Source organism: Mesoplodon mirus, assembly GCF_964341445.2.
Source record: "Mesoplodon mirus genome assembly, chromosome: X".
In the NCBI taxonomy this organism is placed as follows: domain Eukaryota; kingdom Metazoa; phylum Chordata; class Mammalia; order Artiodactyla; family Ziphiidae; genus Mesoplodon; species Mesoplodon mirus.
In genome coordinates, this window is record NC_138981.1 from 106,890,738 (window position 1) to 106,913,696 (window position 22,959).

Sequence of the window (22,959 nt, forward strand, 5' to 3'; positions counted from 1 at the left end):
TGATCATCCACCAATGAAAATGAAATTATTTTTGAGGTCAGATGAAAGAAACTCAACTGGGGACAGTTTGGATCGGTAGAGCTGAGAGGAAAAATCTATAGTCTTCTAATCTTTGAAATGTCAAGGGGCATCTGGAATTGTTCAATGTGCCCCCAAATGGAACAAGAGGATGAAAGAGAAGGAAATCTAGAAGGGCATCCAGTAGGAGTAAGCTTTATGTCCTCTCAAAATGTCATCAAACTCTGGGCTGAGAAGTACACATCTGTGGATCTTAAAACAAGTTAAACCGTTTAAGACATGTAAGAGGATGCTCAAATATTAACGTGAAGCCAATTTTATAGATAGAAAAGTAGAAAAGAGAGTAGTTAAGTTATATAATGAATAACCTGACAGACAGTGAAGATCTAGAATGTTCTGTATCCCTTTCTGTAACAACTTATTGAGGATATTGCTCTTTCATTCACAGCTTTAAATGCAACCAATAACATAATGACTATATATAGTCTGTGTTTCCAAGGAAACAGGTGACTCAACCAAATAAAATGACTAATATGCACTGGAGGGGGGCAATTAAATTAACTGATTTTAACATCAACCAAAAACTGGTACGAAATGAAGTTTCTGTCTATATACAGTAGAATTCAATGAACATTATGGCTGTGAAGCTAGCAAAGCCCCTTATATCAACTTATTTCTCCCCAGGAAGTTTAAGCCTGGAAAAGTTACAAAGCAAATATAAAAATTCACCAATTGTATGTGAAAGATGCAATGTGTACAGTACAGGCTACCGATCAGGATAGATACTTTTTTTAAAAAAGTGAATCTAATAAGAACTGTATTAGTTTCTGAGTAAACATGACAGATAATGTTTGCTGTCACAGACTGGGTGGATGGTATTGACTGCAGTCAAATAGGGAGTTACCTGTTAATTAGGTCAAAATGATCATATATATATATATATATATATATATATATATATATATATATATATATTCAATCAGCTTATTTCTCCGATGGCCAGTCAGAGGAGTGTCGGAGTAGAGAAGGAAGAACTATTTTTTTCTTCTTGAACCTAATGCAGGGAATCTTAACCATGAGTCTATGAAAGGGCTTCATCCACGGGAGGTGGGGGGGAATGTGGGGAGAGGGAAAATTTGTGACCCCTGAATTTTTTGTGAATGTTTTTTTCTGGGGAGAAGGCCCATAACATACAATAGATTCTCAAAAAGATCTGAGAATTTAAAAAGAGAATGTTAGGAAGAATTGCTCTACAGGAAGTCAGCTCAGAAGAGCCAGCCAGGGAGACTCAGGCTAAGTGAGGGCCTGGGTGTATGAGCTCATTGTGTGCACTCGCCTATGCATTTGAAGAGCTGTGACAGTGAGAGAGAGCGGTGTTTTGGAGTAAGAAGGAGTAGAGGGATCGGAAAATACTTCACGCCATCAGAAATGAATTTTCCTTTCTACTGAGAAAATCACTGCAATTAGGGTCCAAGTTATTCTACTTTAGTCTTCAAATGACTTTATGTTGAAGGTCATAAGGTACTTTGGACTAAAATTCAAATTTGTGAACTGTTAAGGATCCTTGACGAGGGAGAATCTCCTTGATGAATGACAATTGCTCCACCTTAGGTAAATTTGCATTTAAATTACAACGGAAAGGACTAAATTTAGCTGGGTTTTCTTTTTTGTTTTTATAGATAATCCTATGGTTTTTTCCTCTGAGGAGTTATCTATATAGGGGCTAGCTATATAGGTTTTATAGGGTTGGCTATATAGGATCAGCAAGACAAAGTCTCTGTCTACCGGACGGCCAAGATCTGCATGCCTGGAAATATTCAGATGGTGAATGAATTGTTCAGTGCTCCACCCATGTTCCGCATCAGGTAGACAGAACTTCCCTAGGATTTTGAAAACAACATAGAATGCTGTATAAAACATTTGCAAATCCAGGCATACAGCCATCTTGGCCTTCCTTATTGACTTTCCAGTAAGTAGGTGCCCAAAGGGATATAGTGCTTGTAATGACAAATCCCAGTGAGGTATGACATCCCGAGGTACATGAACATTTGATTAGGGCAGGGTGCTATGAATTAGTACCTCTCTAGACTCTGTAGATGTGCTTTATCTTTATAAAATCTTAATTTTACAATCTATTTTTTTATCAGTCAAGGGATTTAACAGCTTCGTTCTCTATGACAGCGTTTGCAATTATAATTAAGAAATGTATTAAAACTGGAGTGAATTAATGTGAAAAATGGATGGGGGCTTGGGACTAGAAGATTTCCCCAGCTAGGTATGAAAGACTAACTCAGTCTGAGAAACAGGAGGTAGATTCCAAAGCAAAGCACGAGAATCTGAAAAATTTCGAGGACTGTCCTTATGTATTCAAATTTCCACGTTTGTGTCAACATGAGTGTTAAATGAAAATGACCCAAGATTTTGCATGTGCTTTCACTGGTCTTGACTGTGCTCCATACATACAAGTTGTTCCATCATTGTCTCTATTCTCCCAGTCACTACTTTTCAGGTCAATGAGGTGATGAATGAGGCAAGAACTGTTTTGTCGAATAGTTTATAGAGTGGCGCCAAAGTCTCCTGGAACATAGGGAAATTTTCAGCCTAATGCCCTGAAGGCATGTGTCAGGGATAAAGCTGTCATAACCAATGAGAAGAAAGGTTCTACCAGTTTACCCAGGGAAAGGGAAACAGGTCTGTTTATCTCTACTGGGATGAGAGAGGATGTTTTCCTTTTCTAGGACTCCGGGGGACATATATTTGTGTCTTATATCCTTATAAAGAGAAATAAAGCTGATTAAGCCATGGTCTATTTACTTGCTATCTTTGTGTAACTTCAAAATATGAAATACCAAGAGGTACGAATTCCTTTCAAAAGGTGCCAAAATACTTCGTACTCTCAAGAAAATTTCTAAAACAGAGGGAGAAAGCCTAAAGATGAATGCTTTAATCATTTTTTCCCAATGGATTAGAGCTTGTAAGGATAAAAAAGTAATCCTTCCTCAAAATGCCACACAAACACAGATGGCCATTTTCCTTTTGATGAAATGACCACTTCAAAAGACTGGACCTGGGGAACTTAGAAAATTTAGCCTTTTGGATTTGACAACACTTCTACCTGCTAGAATGAATACCAGATATTGCTGATCAGTCTTCATAGTGGCCAGAGCAGGGGTTGAGTGACTTACCTGAGCACTCAGAAGTACTGAGATCCACGTCAGTGACAGGAATGCACCCAGGGAAGGCCACACATACAGGGATGTCAACACTTCCTGGTTCTCCAAAGCAGTGCTCAAAGGTTTCTTCAAGTACGAGTAGCCATGGTGACCTATGTCTGTGTCCCTATTCCTGCATCTTAGCTCAGTACTACAATATGGGCAACTGCATTTTCTGCTCCTTCTGGCAATGCCTTGTCTCTTCCTGTTTTCTCATTCTTGCTTTTTCCTTATCCACTAAGCAAACAGAGATTAGAGGAGACTTACCTTAATTCCAAAATACTAACGGAGTTTCCCGAGGGAAATATTCGCCTTACAAAATTGAAGTCACCAACATACACACTACCATCAGGGCCAGAAGCTAAGGCAACGGGAGCAAAGAGTTTGTTGTTGTGGGCGAGGCCATTGCAGTTGGCGCAGGCAACACTCCGTTGGTGTCCATTACCCATTATGGTTGATATGACTGGAGGCTGCTGGGAAATGAACATATTTTCTCCATTCCCTTTATGTATGATTCCTAGATCCAAGGGGAAAAAAAAAGAATTAAAAAAATTACCACACAATATTCTCAGTGATATTTTAATTTCTCATTGTTCAAAGCAGGAAGGAGCGTTGGCCTGCTATAAAAGAACTTGAGAGTGAAGCACATTGCCCCAGGTTTTATTTGACTGCACAGCTGCAACTAATGGCAGCATAACACTTTGCCTCAGTTTGCCCATCTGTGAAATGGAGTAATATACCCAGTCCCTTTAATGTTGATTCTAAATGCCTCAATGAAGCATTTAATGACTAACTTTTAATGATCTCCTGTTCACTTTGGGCTCTGTGAATCATCTGTGGCTCATTTTTCATCTCTGGCTGACTTTCTTCTGATGCCTGGTGCACACCTGTCTGACTTCAAACCACCCACACTATGCAACGGGTTCGTGAAAAGGGAGTATCAGTCAATTTTAATATTAACCTTAGCAAAACACAATCAGGAAGGTAATCTACTTCTGTGAAAAGAAAAGAAATCATATTGCTAGAATGCACTTCAAAGATATAAGAAAAGGACTTGAATTTTCCACTCTTTTGGACCATATCTCACTATCATCAGTGCAGGAAATAGAGATACTGACTTATGAGAATGCTGGAAAATACTTTGCAGTCATTTTCTGTGGGCAATCTCATCCATTCTCACGGCTTTAACTCCCATCTCTCTATGCCGAAACTTTCTCCCGTCTAGAGTTTTCACCTGACATGCAATTTCCTAGTAGATCTCTTTACTTGGATGCCTCACAGGTACCTCAAACTCAACAAATTGAAAACTGAACTCATTATTTTTATTTTATTTTTCTGCACTCCCCTACCAAACCCTCCTCCTCCTCCTGTGTTCCCTACTGATCTTCCGAGGTATCACTAGGCGTGTATTTACCCAAGTTGGGAATGTGGGCACCACTGTGGCTCTCCTTTTCCTCACTCTCTAAACCTAATTAATTACTAAACCCCCATTGAGTCTATCTCCTAAAATATGTTGAACCAGTTTCATGGTCTCCGTTCCTACCACGACTGCTTTCGTTCAGTTTGTCTTAAGTTCTTGGTCTCCTGGTCTCCATGCATACCCATCTCCAAACCACTGTCCACACTCCTGCCATAGAGATTATTTCAATCTGTGGCTTAAAACCTTTTAATAGTTCCACACCCTCTGTGGAGTAAGGGGTCCATTCCTTATTATTAAGGAATACAAAGTCCTTCATGATTTGGCTCTTGCCTCCTTCTTCAGCCTTCTGTCTCATCGCCCTCTCCTGTGTCTCCTGAGCTTCAGCTACAGCAAACTATTTACAAGTGTTTTCACATGCTTCCATTCCTCTCTGCTTTTTAAAAAAAATTATTTATTTATTTATGGCTGTGGCGGGTCTTTGTTGTGGCACGTGGGCTTCTCTCTAGTTGCTGTGCAGCATGTGGGATCTTAGTTCCTTGACCAGGGATCGATCCCGCGTCCCCTGCACTGGAAGGTAGATTCTTAACCGCTGGACCACCAGGGAAGCCCTTCCTCTCTGCTTTTGTACTTTGCTAGTCCCTCTATCCTGAATGCCTTCCTCATCTTGTTTGTTTGGGAAACTCTTACCTATCCTCCAAAGCTCAGCTCAGTTCTTCCCCAGTGCTCTATCCAGCCAGAATTAGTTACTTCCTCCTCTGTATGTGCAGTTTTCCATAGCTCTGTTATAACACTTGCCACATGTATGATACAGTTTTCATCACTTCTCTGTCTTCCCTATTAGAACACGAGCTCCTTGAAGGCACACCCTCTGTCTTGCTCCTTCCTGCGTTTCAGTGCCCATCCCTGTGGCCAAGTTGTTATAAGTGCTCAGTAAATGTTGAAAATAGGCTTTGAGTCTCTTACAGTTTCCTTGTCCAAATTCCAATGATTTTGAAAACCTGCTGAGCCTGGGCAGAAAACCCAAGGAACAAGTACTGCTGTGCTAAATAGCTCAAGTCTGCCCAGAATGAGCCAGGACAGGTAAAAAAAAAAAAAAACAAAGCCATGTGGTGAGAAGGCATGCCAATGTGTCAGGCTGAAGTAACTGACAGCAAATGAATGAATGCAGTTATCCTGTCCAGTCTTATTTTTTTCTCCCATGACCCCTGCTATCTATCTCCTCGGACTACCTGTTACTCTCCCTAAACATTTCCTGAAATGTCTCCCTCAGTTTTCTTCCAACTTTTAGTCCCACAGTCCTACCATAGAAACTACTGATCACTCTGAAATAGGAAGGTTGCTGGCAAAAATAGATAAGAGGGTGAAACATGCACAAAACCATGGCACCAAATATAAACCTAGAAGGGGCCTTCCAGGAAACAGAAATCCCATACTCATATAGCCTTTGGATTTCAACTCTTAAGTAATTTTACTTTCCCTCCCAAGGTGATTTCTGGCTATTTTTTCAACATATGATCTGCAGGACCAGCTATGAGCTTATGCCCCAACAAATTGGTCTGTCATTGTAGAACCATAAGATAGATATCTTGAGGCTCACTACTTTCTTATTTATTTTATTAATAACTTTATTAGGCAGTAAAGAAGTTTCTAAAGATTTAGAATAGTTAATTAAGTTAGATTAATAGGATGGAATTTCATTTCTCAAAAAACACTTAATTGCAATGTGATCAATACTGCAATTTAAATGAATTGGGAGAAAGTGAATGAGAACTGGTATGACAGTTGCACAACATCATTGAAAAGAAATCTCCTGATGATCACTCACTGAATATCCTACCAATGAGACTATGATATGTTCTTTAATAAATGAGAAAACCAACTGTTTAGCATGTCAGTATTTTAGCAATGCACTACAGGGTATATCATTCAAAAATATTTCCAATTATGGGCTTGGAAATAGCAGATTTGCTATTAACATCTATTTTCACAGATCTCCATTTTTTTTATATTAATATAATGGTATAGTTAACAATTACCTTCAAAATGACATGTTATTACCAGGCTCCTGGCAATTTAAAAACTAAGGTGGCTATTCTAAACCATTCTTCTAAGCCTGCAATTCTAAAACTCCTCTTTTCTATTAGAAAGCCCAGCACTCCATCAAAGAAGAAGAATGATTAAAGGAAATAAAACATAAGGCAATGTACTTTCTGATTACATCTCAACAATTGATGTCTTGCTTTCATGCAAGGTACTAAAGTGCCCGTGTACTGAAATTACCATTCCTGTTTAAAGCTGAAGCAATCAAAACAAAAATGGGCAAACCCCTTTTGTATTGCCCCGGAAAGATAGATCATTTTGAAGGGTGTTTTTGTTGTTTCAAGAATCTGTTTAACCTTCCATTACATAGAACCGGGGCATACCATCTAGCAACAATGATTTAACACCAATTCTTCTGCAAAAGGTTGCTTTGAAAATATTTTGTTTATGTTCCTGGAAATCTTGATCAATTACTGCTGCCTCCTTTCCAGTTTATTCTGCCACACATGCTCATTTTGAAAACAGAATCAAATGATCCTGAGACTACACACATTATTTATATGAAGGCCAACTTCCTGCTAAGGATTGGGTGTCTTGTTTACAGTCAACAAAGAAACTCCACTGGCTGGAGCCCTACAGCACATTTTCTCCCTCAAGGTTTCCTTTCCTCTGCCAAAAAGTCAAGCCTGTTGTATAGTAAGTTAAGCACACTTTTAAACACACTACTCATATCTTCCTGCTACCTTGCTCAGAACTTCTTTTGAAGCTTATAAATAAGTTTGAAATAACAATTCCCCTTGGGAGCCAGTGGGTGGTGCTTTATGCTGATTTCAAAGAAGAAACCATTTTTCAGGCTTATGAACAACATGGGACCCAATACATATTTCTCTTAGGACTTGACTGAGAGGATATAAACACAAACTGGGAGATATGCCAACGTGATCAATGGAAACTTACTTGTCCTCCCACTAAAACCATTTGCCAACAAACTACTGGCCTATCTTGGAGGCTAAGTTAAAGGAAATTCTTTATCCATTTCAGACAGATGACGATACCCAATCAGAACCCTGGATTGTTTTTCCTAATAATTTTAAACACTCAACTGGCATAATTTTAAAGAACTGATTTATCTTAAAAGAATAAATATGTACTCTCTGTAATCACTAAGAAGATGTATTTTGAAGGAATAATATTGAAAAACACAAGTTCCTAGTTTTTTTTTTAATCTCACAGTGAAAGCAGGAACCATCTCGATATATCAGGCATAATATTTGGAAACAATGCTCCACAACCAATGGTTAATTGTCAGGTAAATACAATTGCTGCAACTGAAATGACAAATGGTCTGAAAACACTGCCTACTAGAAACTACCCGCTGCATAATGATGTTGGAGCCAAAGAAAAACTGCAGAATTGAATGGCAGCAGACATCCAATCTAATTACAGGTGTCTTTTTAACCAGCGAGAGGAAATTGGGGGAAGACAGATTCTTGTTTCTAATCTGCTATCTGTCTCAGATCAAAAAAGCGGGGTGTCTAAAGAGTTAGGCTCTGGCCTTAATCAGTCAGAAAAGACGGTCTGACCTGAGGGGGAAAGAGCATTGCTTTCTAATTGGTCCTCTCAAAGCTGCTCCTTCACACTTATCATTCCTGCTTCTAAAACTGCGTTTATGGGTGGGATTTAGATTCTGAAAATGTCCCAAGAGAGGTTTTCGTGTCCAAGGGCAGGCTGAAAGGCACCGGCAGAGCTGCCTTCAGATCTGTTTCCTGGCAAGTGTGACCAGTTCTTGGTTAGAAATACAATGTGCCACAAAATGAGATGATAACATGAACAAATCTTCCTTTTAAAAGATCTATCTTAAGTAAGGTTTCTTTCTCAGAATAAAAATTCTCAGAAAGAGACAGAAAGTAGATTTAGTGGGGTTGGGGTGAGTACAAGGGATCTTTTGGGGTGATAAAAACATTCTAAAACTCTGTGGTGGTGATGGTTGCACAACTCTACCATTTACTAAAAATCATTGAAGTGTACACTTAAAATGAGTAAATTTTGTGGTGTATAAGTTATACTTCAGTAAAGCTGTTAAAAAGATTCCCAGAAATAACTTGGTACCTATTACCTAAAAACCAATTACTGGTGAATCAGGGGTGAAAAGGACACATTTGTGGAAATCAGGGGGGCCCCTAAAGCCAACTTTCTGAATGGCTCCCCTCTGTTCTGAATTTTTAAACCTGGGTGAAGCAAATGGTGAGAGAATATAGGACTGGGAGCACACAGCTGGGGGCTGGACTGAGGTCATTTCCACTTTGTGTTTAATGTCAATGACAGGCATTTGAAAGAGACAATCCATACAAGCCAATAAAAGCGAGTGGAAAAGAAACGGCTGCTTAAAATGTCAAACTCTTTCAAATCAAAACAAAAAACCTAATAATTTAATAAGTGGCATCTGCCCTTTCGTTTTTATACTTTTAAAACTGTGATTCTCCTTTTGACAACAGAAAAAAAGTTGACATTTTATATCCGTGCCTGAATCTTTGCTCTTAAAAAAAAAAACAGTTGGAAGTGGAATTTAGGATCTTCCTTGAATGGGGGGAAGGAGGTATAACAAGGGCACATAGCAATGGACTCCATCTTCAGGGCCCACACTGGGACTCTGGTAGGTGGTCTCATTCTGTGGTTGAAGCAAACCTGGTTAGCTTTGCCGATCAAAATTTCCCAGCCTGTGTGGCTGGTTGGATTGGTTGATTTAACTACGGTGCAAGTGAATAAGACCATAGGTGTGGTTATAAAACGGATCTCTTAGCCTTGGTCAGTTCATGGCCTTACAAGATAACCCGGCCTTTCACAAAGGTAAGAGGGATACAAGGGCAGCTGGATGGAAGGGTGTAGCTGCCTCATATATACATTCATTTCCCCAGTCCTGGAGAAATAACCCAAAGTACACATTCTACTAAAGGTTGGTCAGAATCTGCCTCTTTAGATGAAAAGGAATATCATTTCACGGTGAAAACTTACCAGTAGATGTTCAAATGACGCTGGATGGAAACACCAACGATTGGTCTCCCAGCAAAAGGAGATGAAGTGACTTGGATGAAGCATTTATAACCAGGGTAGCAAAATCAGTCTGTCTGAGAGAAGCATGGACTTAAGGGCCACCTGTGGTCTCCTCTCCTGATTTATTTAACATTTAAATTACAAACTAGGAGAAAGTAACAGCAGGAGAAGTGGTACAAAGAAGGCAAAGGTTGAAGATGGGAGTGTCCTGATTCTCACTGCTTTTCCCTCTTTCCTAAGTCCAGGACTTAGGAGGCTTAAAACTAAGTGAAGTCCAGAGCTGTACTCTTTTCCCAGATTCTTTCTCTTCTTCCCCTGTGTTCCTCTTACCTCTTTTTCTCTATTACCCATTACTGTCCCTTTACTCTACCCCTAGCTTCTTATTGCATATACTGACATTTATGTGGATAAAAAACTGGCGTAGAGGAAGAGCACATGGACAGCCCTTGGCCACTTACTGTGAACCCTAGGGGAAAGTAACGTGACTCAGCTTCGGAGTCTTGATTTTTAAATGGGGTTAAGGCCACACTGCAGGGTTGCTGTGTTTAAAATGGGACAGAGTTCACTAAAACTCTTTAAAGACTGTATCACTTAGTTGATTCATTAATTCTAAGATGCACATTTTGCTTCCTATTTTCACATCTCTGGAATAAGTATGTATCTTGCAATCAATGTGTGTCACTGTTTAATTGACAGCATTTTCCATAAAATAATGGTGTACTTATAATCGATGGTGTCTTAGATCATATGAAATACGGCAAATATCATTCCAATTTTTAGAAGTTGGTTACAGTGTCAGATAAACTGGTTAATCACCTGGGATGGCGCACTAATGACATGATTTTTTAAAAATAAGTTTATTTATTTAATTTATTTTTGGCTGCATTGGGTCTTTGTTGCTGCGTGAGGGCTTTCTCTAGTTGTGGTGAGCGGGGGCTATGCTTCGTTGCAGTGCGCGGTCTTCTCATTCTGGTGGCTTCTCTTGTTGCGGAGCACTGGCTCTAGGCGCGTGGGCTTCAGCAGTTGTGGCTCGTGGGCTCTAGAGCACAGGCTCAGTAGTTGTGGCGCACGGGCTTAGTTGCTCCGTGGCATGTGGGATCTTCCCGGACCAGGGCTCGAACCTGTGTCTCCTGCATTGGCAGGCGGATGCTTAACCACTGTGCCACCAGGGAAGCCCCGACAGGTGATTCTTAAAACCCAGTTTCATATAACTTTGTGAAGAGGTCTCACTCTACTAGCACTGATTTGAAATCAGATCCATTTGAAAAGAAATATAATGTGGTCATCTCTAGGTGGTGGACTTATAAGTACTTTTTTCCTTGTACTTTTCCAAATTTTCTGCAATAAGTATTACATATATATGTATATAGCATTAGGAAAATAGTATTAATAAATATCAAAAAATGTGCTTACCACTTTGAGGATTCAAAATATGATGCTTATTCAATGACCAGCCTCCTAGGTTAGAAGCATCCATCTCGAAACCTTGTAAGATAACAGTCCTTTTTTCCCAGAGAATAAAGTCGGGGCACATTTCATATTCATATCCCACAGACACTGCAAACAAAGAGTTAATAACACATTAGAACATTTAAAAAGATTTGCTTCATTTTTGCACTGGTTGGTAAGCCTCTGGCTAACACACCTGCTATTGAATTCTGATTTGGGTTGAAACTTGACCACAAATACTTTTCACCTAGCATAGCATCGGGCATCCAAAAGTGACCAGTCAGTGCATATTGGATAAATATATGAATGAGTGACTCACTGAGGCTGTCATTGGGTACGCACCGTATGTTCTGGACATCAAGCTTTAGTATGGGTTTTTGGGTAAAAGGCTGTGTTGTAAAACTGAAGAAATAAGCTCCCTGAAGGCTTAAGCTGTGGTGATACAATTTCTTTCTTTACCTTTGTAGTAGAAGTGCAGGGAAAGTTGTTTTCTGTTCTCTCTGGAGTGCGAAATGCACTTAGGAAGCTGGCTTTGGAGTACTGGGCCACTTATACAACAACTGACTACACATGAGACTAATAAAAATCGATTTGCCCATTTATATTTTCTCCCATGCTAACTGGCCTTTAGTTTGCCAAGAAGTCTGAGTTTGCTTAGAGTGCTACAAGCACTGTGAGTGTAGATTCCGCTTTGTGCATGTTAGGCTTTGGTTTCTAACCAATGGGACATCACCCAACATTTGGCTCCAACCCTTATGAAGCACGGATGTCGTGCATTAAACTGGGAACCCCAGTATGCTGCTAAAATGGGAAGTGCAGAATGTGGTAACTTGGGTGCCTCTGCTCTACTGAAATATGTAGAACTCAAGTATCCCAAGTCCGAACCATTTTCTCAGCTGGTAAATCTGCTTACCTGTTGGAACCCCAGAGTTCTGACTCTTGAATTTAAAATGCTTTGTGTCCTCATAATGTTCTAAGGCTGAGAGTATTAGCTCACTACACTGCATAGCCCAAAGCTGCTTTTCCCCCTTTCTGGCAGCTTAAAATATCCCTAGCTGGTCGTATGCCATTGCTTTCGAGGACCTGCCTCTACCTGACTCTTCAGATGCCCCTGGAGAACTCGTTTCTTTTTTGGCATCTGGTTATGAAAACTGGTAATGAAAATGTGTGCTTCAACAATGCCAGTGCAATAGGTCCTAAGAGGAAAAATCCAAGCAGACTAGTGTTGGATTGGGGCATTAGGTGAAGAGAAAAGATGGTAATTTTAGTCCAACTGATTCAGGTGTGCACGTGCATGTGTGTGTGCAAGCACATGCACAGATAAGCCAAAAAGTCCTTATGATTGTGAATATACAACTCATTACCTTTGGGGGTCATCTGTGGCCAATTTCAAACCACAGGCTTACTTCTCTTTGTCCCCCCTCCATCAAGGCTTTAATAGGGATCAGGACCATCTTCACGGGTGCGTGACTTGCGTAGCCACACAGGGGCCCACGCTTAGAAGGGCCCCATACTTGGTTTAATGTTCTCCTGTCACTGTCTTGAAATCCTTAATACATTTTTAACAAGAGGCTGGGTATTTTCATTTAATACTGGGCCCTGCAAATTATGTAGCTGGTCCTGATGGGGATGCCCTTCTACCCTGCCATCAGCTGGTGAAGACTCTTGGAATGCAAACTCATTTTAGTATTAGCTCTAACCAAGCACTATTAGCAAGGGAGATCAATAGGGAACAGGAAAGACTAATCATACAGTGGAAATGATTTCTAAAGGGAAATTAGTTTGCGATCATCTGGTTCAATGCTATTCTCTATTAACATGGATAGAAACACAGAATTTCAGTGGTGAAGAGGATCTCAAAGGTAATCTAGTTCAGGTTACACGTGTGGCACAAATCACTGCTGTCTACAATCTCCTTGATATCTTATCATGTCCCCAGTGCTTTGTTAAAACAACTCTGTTATAGTAGAAATAACTGGTTTCAGACCTAGAGTCAGAAGAGACTTCAATTCTTGGGTCTGCCATTAACTAGCTGTGTGGTTGCAGGCATATTATTCTCCGTCTCTGGGGGTCTGTTCTTCATTGGTAACAAAGGAGGAAGGGAGAGGATGGACTAGAATTGGTGGTTCTTAGACCCTTTTGGGTCAGGGAACCTTTTGTTATGAATGTGATAAAAGTTATGGATCTTCCTCCTAGAAAAACGCATAGGCACACAAAATTTTATATATAATTCTAGGGGGATCACTGATCTCCTGAAGTCTAAATAAAGATCTCAGATCAAAAACTGCTGTACTAGATAATTCTTATAGTCCCCTTTTAGCATTTCACTCTATGATTCTAAAGTGCATTCTTTCAAGCTTGTATTTGATCAGTTCAAGTTGGGGAATCAAACCCAAAAGCCAAAGAGAGCACTGTATCTCATGTTGGAAAAATCAGGGGGTGAGAAAGCACACTTAGGGCCATGTTGGTGTGAAGAATAACACAGTTTCTACTTCTCTTGCCAACATTTTTTTTTTTTTTTGCGGTAGGCGGGCCTCTCACTGTTGGGGCCTCTCCCGTTGCGGAGCACAGGCTCCGGACGCGCAGGCTCACCAGGCACGGCTCACGGGCCCCAGCCACTCCGCGGCATGTGGGATCTTCCCGGACCGGGGCATGAACCCGTGTCCCCTGCATCGGCAGGCGGACTCTCAACCACTGCGCCACCAGGGAAGCCCTCTTGCCAACATTTAAAAGTCTTGATTAATAAATAATCACAACGATAATGATTACAAGTTCCCTTAAAGCCACATCTCCTTCCCTGCTATTGTCAGGATCTGCCTCTTATACATTTTAAGCCTGATGTGCTCCCCTAGAATCTCTCCTCCAGAAGGTGATTGTGCAGTTTTGCAAATAAGTAGTGTGCCCTGGTGACCTCTGATGGTGGTTTGGAGCCTGCTTTTTTCCTCTCAGGAACAAAGATCCTCCCAACTCTGTGGCAGGAAATGCTTACATAAAGTATCCTCAGTGCAATGGTAATGAGTCATTCTCTTCACCTCCTCATGTCTGAATTGCTCTCTAGCCCACCACAAAAAAGTGCACTGGCTGCAAACCCCACAATTATATTATTTTTTCCCCTAGTCATAGCAAATAGCAACAAGGAGGCCACTTAATAAGTTCCCTCTAATTTTTATTAGATTTACTTTCTCTTGAGAAAACTCTCTGAGCTAATAATGTTATGATTTATACTTAAGACTTGTCCAAAATTCCAACTGACTTTAATGAGAATGGCTGTGTGTTGGGGTATTTTTGTATGTGGCTCCTTGCTCAGAGCAACAAGGCAAGGTTTCTTTCTGACAGCAGCCGCTTTAACAGAATCCTGGAACTTGCAGTCGGTGCATGAGAAGGCAGACGTTTCACCCCACGGAGTTGAGCTGCTCTCCAAATGCACAAGGAACTGGCAAATACAGTAGCAACCAATCCTAGACTTCCTCTCATGGAAGCAGACTGTAACGCACTGAACGCCTACTCTTTTTCATATAATTAAATATGGGGGAAAAAAGGGCTACTCAGGGGCTGGCACTGAAAAGGCTGAGCCCCGACATTACACTCTGCCTGGTACTGTGACAGCTGAGTCTCAGTTAAATAAGCAGAGTGGACCCACTACCACTTCCCAGGTGGCCTGGTGCCTCTCACATCTGATCATCAACACAGCACGGTGTAGGCAAAGGATTCAGCCTCCGGCATTCTGGAGTGGGACCTGGGAAGAACAGTGTAATAGGAAAGAAAGAATAATTATTCATCAACACTTCAGAGGCGCTATGGAGGATAGACCAGTCTGGCAGTGAGTGGAGATAGGTGGGGAAGGAGGGGGTCCCAGGCTATCCTTCCTAGGAGCTGGTATAGTGGTCCCATGCTGGTGTGTACATACTGGGAAGGCAGTTGAGAAAGAGCCGTTAATATGGCAGAATACTTTCTCTGAACCATGTGACTGCCTCTCTTGTGACACCCTTAATTCCGTCTGGATTTCTGTCTTCCCCTATTCTCTCCCTCACCTTGACACAGAGATATTAATGGGATGTTCCTTAACCAAGAGTCACTGATTGTCAAGATAGCCTTGCTACTTTTGTAGAGGATGCCGTCCTCTGGTCACAGGATTTGCACCTGACTTCACTGTTAGTCATCTTGCAACAACACTGGCTTATAAACAAGACTTTATTCTACTGGCTTATAAAGAAAGACTGCAGCTTGCTCCCCCAAAGCCATTTGACATTAGAAAAATAGTAACTGAATTACACTCTACTTATCAGAGCAGCAGCATTAGTGTGATGCGGGGACTGCAAGAAGGTGGAGGGCCACAGTGCTCCTGACACCCGATTTAGTGACTGTGACATTCACCTATAAGGGCTGCGATAGGAGACTGACATTAAACAGCCAAGGTAAAGATGCCATGCAATGAAACTGATGTGCAAAATATGACAAGATTAAGCAGATGATTTTCAACAGCTTCAGGCTAAGGCTTCAGAATTCATAATGGTTGCATTTATGAAGGCAATATATAATTAAAAGTAGCCTGATAGTCAGTGTGAGAAATTTATGTTACCTTCATGAACTCAAGGAACATCTAAAAATAATTTCATCACATTTAAAAGGTAAGTAACAAGAAGATCGAAACCTTCTTATTGAAAAGAAATCACTAAATAGAACAAGAAATATTTCCCATACTTTTAAAATAGATTAATATAAAACAACAACAATAAAAGACGAGAGGCCTAACAAACCAAATGAAGGCCACGGCCACAATAGACAAAAACTACAGATAAAATGCTATCTACTGAGAACGGGTACCTGCTCCCAGAATGACTTCTACTTTCTCCTGTTCTCTAGTGATTACTCATAGGATAGGATAACCCCAGAGACTCCTCAATTTGACACAGTGCCCAGTGGCCTGAAATGCTTTGTTTATCTATTATTCCTGGCTTACTAAGAGTGTCAGAATCAGGTGATGAATTTTTACCAAGTGCCTTTTCAGTACTTATGGAGATATTCACATAGTTTTCTCCTTTAATCTATTGAGGTGGTAAATTATAGCAATACATTTCCTAACGCTGAACCATCTTTGAGGTCCTAAAATACACTCTACGGTACTTGGTTATGATGTATTATCTTTTTTTTTTTTTTTTTTTTTTTTGCGGTATGCAGGCCTCTCACTGTTGTGGCCTCTCCCATTGCGGAGCACAGGCTCTGGACGCGCAGGCTCAGCGGCCATGGCTCACGGGCCCAGCCGCTCCGTGGCATGTGGGATCTTCCCGGACCGGGGCACGAACCCGTGTCCCCTGCATCGGCAGGCGGACTCTCAACCACTGCGCCAGCAGGGAAGCCCTGATGTATTATCTTTTTAATGAGTCACTGGATTTAATTTGGTAATATTTTACTTAGGATCTGCACCTTACCGGTTTACAAAAATAACCCTACCAGTTTAAACATCATAGTGCTAAAATCGACACAGTAGTTGAATGAAGAGAAAATACAGGTAGAAAAGGTAAAAAGCATCCAGGAGTGAGGTAGCCACACAGCGCTTTGGCCAAGAGGTCCTGTACACTGACAACTTACCTAAGAATTTTTTTTTTTCGGGCTGCTTTGTCCGAGCCTAGCTGCATAAAAGCGAACCCGGAACCCAGATGACCTGTGTACCACAGAAGGCAGGGTGAACAAATTCACGATATTTAATGAGTACTTCCTGTCGTCAGGCACTGGGAATGTGAGAAGGAATAAGACAGAACAAGATAGCACTCCCCCCAGTGGAGCTCGCGTTGCTCACATTCTAGCGAGAGGAACAAATATGAAACAAGACAACACGCACACACACAAATCATGATAACTGCTATGGTGGGAAAGCGCAGGGTATTATGAGACAGCGTAACAAGGGAATTTAAGTTGGAATGGGAAGACAAGGGAAAGCCTCTTCATGTAGAAGGGGTTTACCTCATGAAGAACAGGGAAGAACATTCTAGGCAGAGAGCACGGCATGTGGGCAAGGCTTTGAGGTTTCATATCTTTGGGAGATTGAAAGAAGGTCAGGGTGGCTAGATAGTCAGTGTCTGGGTAGTGCATCAAAAACAAATGAACAGGGCTTCCCTGGTGGCACAGTGGTTGAGAGTCCGCCTGCCGATGGAGGAGACACGGGTTCGTGCCCCGGTCCGGGAGGATCCCACATGCCGTGGAGCGGCTGGGCCCGTGAGCCATGGCTGCTGAGCCTGCCCGTCCGGAGCCTGTGCTCCGCAGCGGGTGAGGCCACAACAGTGAGAGGCCCGTGTACCGCAAAAAAAAAAAAAAAAAAAAAAAAAAAAAGAACAACCCCTTCCCCGCTCCCCCGCCCCTCACCCAGTACAAAAGAAAACAAAAGGTTACTACCTTCTAGCAGTATTTAGGCATTTTTCTTTGGGAGGGGGTTTAAGAAATGGATTCACCTTGAAAATGGACTAGCTATCCTTTGAAACAATGTGATTGATTAAAGGGGATGCAATACTGTAATGGAAAGAAAGGTGCTGGTTATTTAATGACTCAGCAAACCTTCGCTGAGCAGTTCTATGTGCCAGGCAGGTGATTTGCTAAGCATTGCAGACACAGTGGATATTACACAGGGCAGGATAATTTGTCATGTCAGAGAGGCCATACCCTGAAGGGTTACCTGCCTTTTGGAACTTTCATCCATGGCCTCCTTAAAATAATATCACCTGACATTTGCATAACACCTAACAGTTAAATACATTTTTGTGTATATTACCTAATTTGAAGACTCATGCAAGCTCATGAGGAAGATATATTTACTCCCATTTGATAGATGAGATAATAGACTCAGAGAGGTGAAGTGACTAGTCCAAGGTCATCTGACTAGTAGTAAATGGCAGAACCAGAGCTCAAACCCAGTCACTTCTTAGCAAGTGCCTTTTACCTCTATGCTAGATCACAGCTATTAAGGGCAAGACCCATGATTCAGAAGTGCTTTACATAAATAACCTTTTATTTGCTCTGAATTTAAGGTATAAGGATTGGAAGCTAGGGATAACCTTGAAGCAGAAGCACCATGTATCCTGGTTGGCCCCAAACAGTATCCAGTTATGCTATTGTTAACAGCATCCTCTTTCACTCTCAAGAGTATACTGGTTTGAATGACAAATTATATATATGGTCACCTAATCTTGAAGAGATATCGCCATAATGCCCTGAGATGGGTTGGTAGAGGGGCCTGGGAGGCAAGAACAGTCATAAATGCTGACTTGGAAAATAAACCATATGGTTTGGTAAATCATTTAATTTTTCTGTCTCGACTATATTACCTTGCCAATGGCTTTCAAATTCTTATGCCTGAAAGTCATTTAATTGTGACCCAACAATGTGACCCACACATACACACATGTATAAGTGAAAGGAAGTTTTCCAAAACCATACTCTCCTCATAGTTTTACATTCTGATCTATTCTATTCTATTCTATTCTATTCTATTCTATTCTATTCTATTCTATTCACTTATGTTCCATTCCATTCCATTCCATTTTATTCCATTAAAAAATATTGATTGACTCACCAAATGGATTTCACAGTCTAATACTGGGTGTGACCAGCAGTTTGAAATGGGCACAGACCACTTGCTTACCAGAGTGTCAATCAAGGGTCATTTAAAAACCCTGGTAAGCTCTAGGTCCTCTTCGGAGGGCCGGTCTCACATTTTATGAGAAATATTAAAATGGATACAACCCACAACCCATATCCAACATTAAACACATTTCATGTGTAAGTGTGAAAACTGAGTTGGAGTGGACAAGCTGACATAATGCTCCATTTTGCAGACATTTATTTAATCGATTTATTAATGTTGATTCCTGGTTTTCTTAGTCAGCCAATAAATTTATTTTTCAGGTTGTGAAGATTTTTGTAGGTCCTTGAAAAACTCACATCCTTGGTGCTGTGCCTATAAAGCTGAATGGATAAAACAGCCCTGCTCTCAGTGAATGATTACGAATTCATGAGTGGGGAGAAATGATGAAAGATTATTATCTCTGCTAGCTTCTTTGACAGAAAGCCACTGGGGCGTTGAATTGGGTACTCAGTAAAGTGGGTTGGTCCCTTTAGTGAAGAGAGGCAGCAGTAAAAGGCATGCAGAACTCAGGACTGGGAGACCCGAGTTTGAATCCCTGCTCTGGAACAGTCTTTCGGCAAGTCACTTGTTCTTTCTGAACCTGTTTCCCGCTCTGTAACATGAAGATCATATTCATCGTGCCACACCTATCAGGCAGGAATGTTATAAGGATTAAAATGAGAAAATGTATGTGAAAGAACTTTGTAAATTGTAAAGCACTACCCATTTATTATCGAAATATTCAGTGGATGCTATTTTTCTGGCTGACCAGCCTGCTTAGGTTTTACTGAAGGGAAATTTATGAACACTAAAGCCTCATTCTTGGGGATGTTTTGTGTGCACAAAGCAAACTTAGCTTAGCGCCTATTACCATTAATGTTGCCCTGTTTCTCTCTAACACAATTTAGACAGACTCCGTTGCGTCGTGAACCTTTAGGCAGTCTAGTTCTCCCTGAAACACCACTCTTTCTTGCCAAACTACTGTACTAAATAATTATGCGATTGTTGTTGCCAATAACCTTGAAGAAAAATAGAATTGTTTATAGCAGTGCTACTAAAGGCAGATGGCTGATTTCCTGCACTTCCAGGACTCCAAACCACTGCAGTTTAATTTAATTAAAATGAAGACCGGGCAGAATGCGTTATTATATATTGATAAGGTATGCGGACACAGGCGGACATAGGGAATTATTTTGACAAAATTCATATAATGGATGCAGATCAGAGCCCCTGAACAAGCCTGTTTGTCAAATTAAATAAGCCGTCTCTAGAATTTTAACAGCACTGTGAACTTAAAAAAGTTTTTTTTTACAGTTTTGCAAGCAGCAGAGTTGGGAAAGAAACTAACTAATATACAATGATTTCCAGATATCATACCTTATTTAGAGCCAGAGAATAAAGTACTAAGGCCAAATTATTTCAAATGCTCACATGGAGTTTTTAGCAGGGGAGTCTTGTCTGTGTATCAGACAACAAAATCTTTAAGCCGGATGAACTAGTGATTGTGGTTTTTGTATTGCAACCCTGAGGGAGATTTTATTCTTCTTCCACTTGATCAATATTGTACTTGGATTAATCAATCTTATCAGCTGCCATTGATACTTCTCCAAGGAATTAGTTCACACAACCTCTGTTGGTAATTTATTCACTCTGGTATTATCCCTCTAGTTGCAAAATCTGTGTCACTGTAAAAACTGGTGGGATACCCTAGGATCTCAAGTACTCCTTTTCTCATTTTGCCTGTCTCTCAACAATCTATTCTTCTTTTATGACACTCTAGCCCTTAGAGATCACACCAATTTCCCACAGCTGAGCCATGGGGGAAACAAGAGTCCCACATTTCACACTAAGTGGGCATTTCAACTTAGATATTCACCATCATTTCAAATTCAGCTTGTTTAAATCTGATCTCTTTCTCCATCACCCAGAAACAGGTGGGAGAGGTTCATACTTAACTGGCATGGGAAGGAAGAAGAGTGGGAGATCTTTCAAGCCATAGTTTTAATTAAAATCCTAGCTATAACTGGAACTGTAAGAATAGTGGTCAAGGTTTGTTTCCTATTGCTGTTGTAACAAATTATGACGAACTTAAAAGCTTCAAACAAGACAGATTTATCATCTTATAGATAAGGAGGTCAGAAGTCTGAAAAGGGTCTCACTGAGCTAAAATCAAGGGGTCAGTGGGATGAGTTCCTTCTGGAGGCTCCAAGGGAGAATCCATTTCCTTGCCTTTTCCAGCTTCTAGAGGCCACCCACATTCCTTGGTCCTTGGCTCCCTTCTTTTATCCTCAAAGCCAGCAAAACTGCATCTTGCTGTGCCTTTCTTCTATAGTTATATTATCCTCTAACTCTGACCTCCCCTCTGCCTCCCTCTTCCACTTTTAAGGACCCTTGTGATGACAGTGGGCCCACCTGGACAATCCAGGATAATCATTCCATCTCAAGGTCAGCTGATTGGCATCCCTAACCCCATTTGTAACCTTAATTATCGTTTGCCATGTAACATAATATATTTACATCTTTGGGAGGTGGTGGCTATTATTCTACCTACCAAAAGCCTATACTAGGATTTCTGAATTTGAAGCAAATCTGAGAAGTGTCATATATAGTACCATTGTTAATATCTGGTGCAAAATTTAGCCTGTTTCTTCTAACATCAGTTAAGTGATTAAAAAATATGGCTAGGAGTACAACTAAATGTTTGCTTCTTTGTTTAGATTCAATCATATCTATTAAGGTGTGAATTCAATGGTAACATACTTGATCCCTTTGTCTCCATCCATTTATCACCTGAACTATTTATTGTCTGTTATATTCTTAAGGCACTCACAATCCATCTTCAGAGAAGTAGATTGTCCATCTTCATTCTACCACTCATCCTAATGCTTTACCACTGTCAGGAAAATTCCCTTAGTCTCCGCGGAAGTGGAAATGGAGACTAGGTAGTAAATAAAATCCCTTTAACCATGATTAAGTTATCAGGAACACTTCCTACAAGGTAAATAATCCATATTCCATCTTAGGTACCACACCTGAAATTATTTTGGCTGTTTTCCTTGGGATCCTTGCCAATTTTCTTTCTCTACTCTAAAAAAAAAATGTCCCTTAAGTACACATAAAACATCACGAGGAACATTTTTTCCCTCTCCCTTGGATATTTCTGAGTGAGTCAATTGTCTCTTGCTTTTATTACTGTTACTAGCCTTAAAAAGGAACCAACAATATATATTTCAGCATATTAATTAAGGCCATGTTTATAGTCAGAATGCTGGAGCAAGTTTTGACCAGTAACATAACTGTAGAAATAGGAAGTAAAACAACATCCATAGGCAAACAATACGGATGAAGCCTTCATCACTGGTGTGTATACTAGAACATCTTTGCTTTTCTTTGTGTTTTAGTTGTTTATTCAATCATCCATGGATATATCAGAAACTAAGTCATTAAGAGTGCTTAACTACAACAAGGAGGAAAATTTTAGAATCTTCAGCACTGGGAGTATTTAAAAGGAAGATGTATAACACATTTTTATGCATAAAGTGAGGTTGATAAAATAGTGCAGTCACTGTGGAAAACAGTTTGGCCACTCTTCAACAAGTCAAACAATTACCATATGACCCAACAATTCTACTCCTAGGTATATCCCCCAAAGAATTGAAAACAGGTATTCGAACAAATACTTGTATGCAAATGTTAATAGAAGCATTATTCACAATAGCCAAAAGGTGGAAACAACCTATAAGTCCACCAGTTGATGAACGGATAAATGAAATGTGGTATATCTATGCAATGGAATATTAGTCAGTCATAAAAAGGAATGAAGGACTGACACCTGCTATGACATGGATGAACTTTGGAAACATTATGTCAACTGAAAGAAGTCAGATACAAAAGACCACATATTATCTGATTGCATTTGTTTGAAATATCCAGAAAAGGTAAATCCATAGAGACTGAAAGGAGGTTGGTGGTTGCCAGGGCCTGGAGGGGAGGGAGGAGTGACTAGTGACTGCTAGTGTCTATAGGGCTACTTTGTGGGGTGATGATGCAAATGTTCTGGAATTAGATGTTGGTGATGGTTGTACAACATTGTGATAATACTAAAACCCACTGAATGGTACACTTTAAATGGGTGAACTTTATGGTATGTGAAC

At 40.5% G+C, this 22,959-nt stretch overlaps 1 protein-coding gene across 3 annotated transcripts in view; it reads right to left on the bottom strand.

The window, feature by feature from the left end:
• Positions 1-22,959, bottom strand: part of TENM1 (teneurin transmembrane protein 1) — a gene marked incomplete at both ends in the record, with an annotated part of 603,322 nt that overhangs the window by 122,470 nt on the left and 457,893 nt on the right. For all 3 annotated transcript variants that reach the window (XM_082610702.1, XM_082610701.1, XM_082610700.1), the window contains 2 exons: positions 3,498-3,747; positions 11,155-11,298. In XM_082610702.1, coding sequence (XP_082466828.1) covers positions 3,498-3,747; positions 11,155-11,298 — 394 coding nt within the window. The remainder of the gene's footprint in view (positions 1-3,497; positions 3,748-11,154; positions 11,299-22,959) is intronic.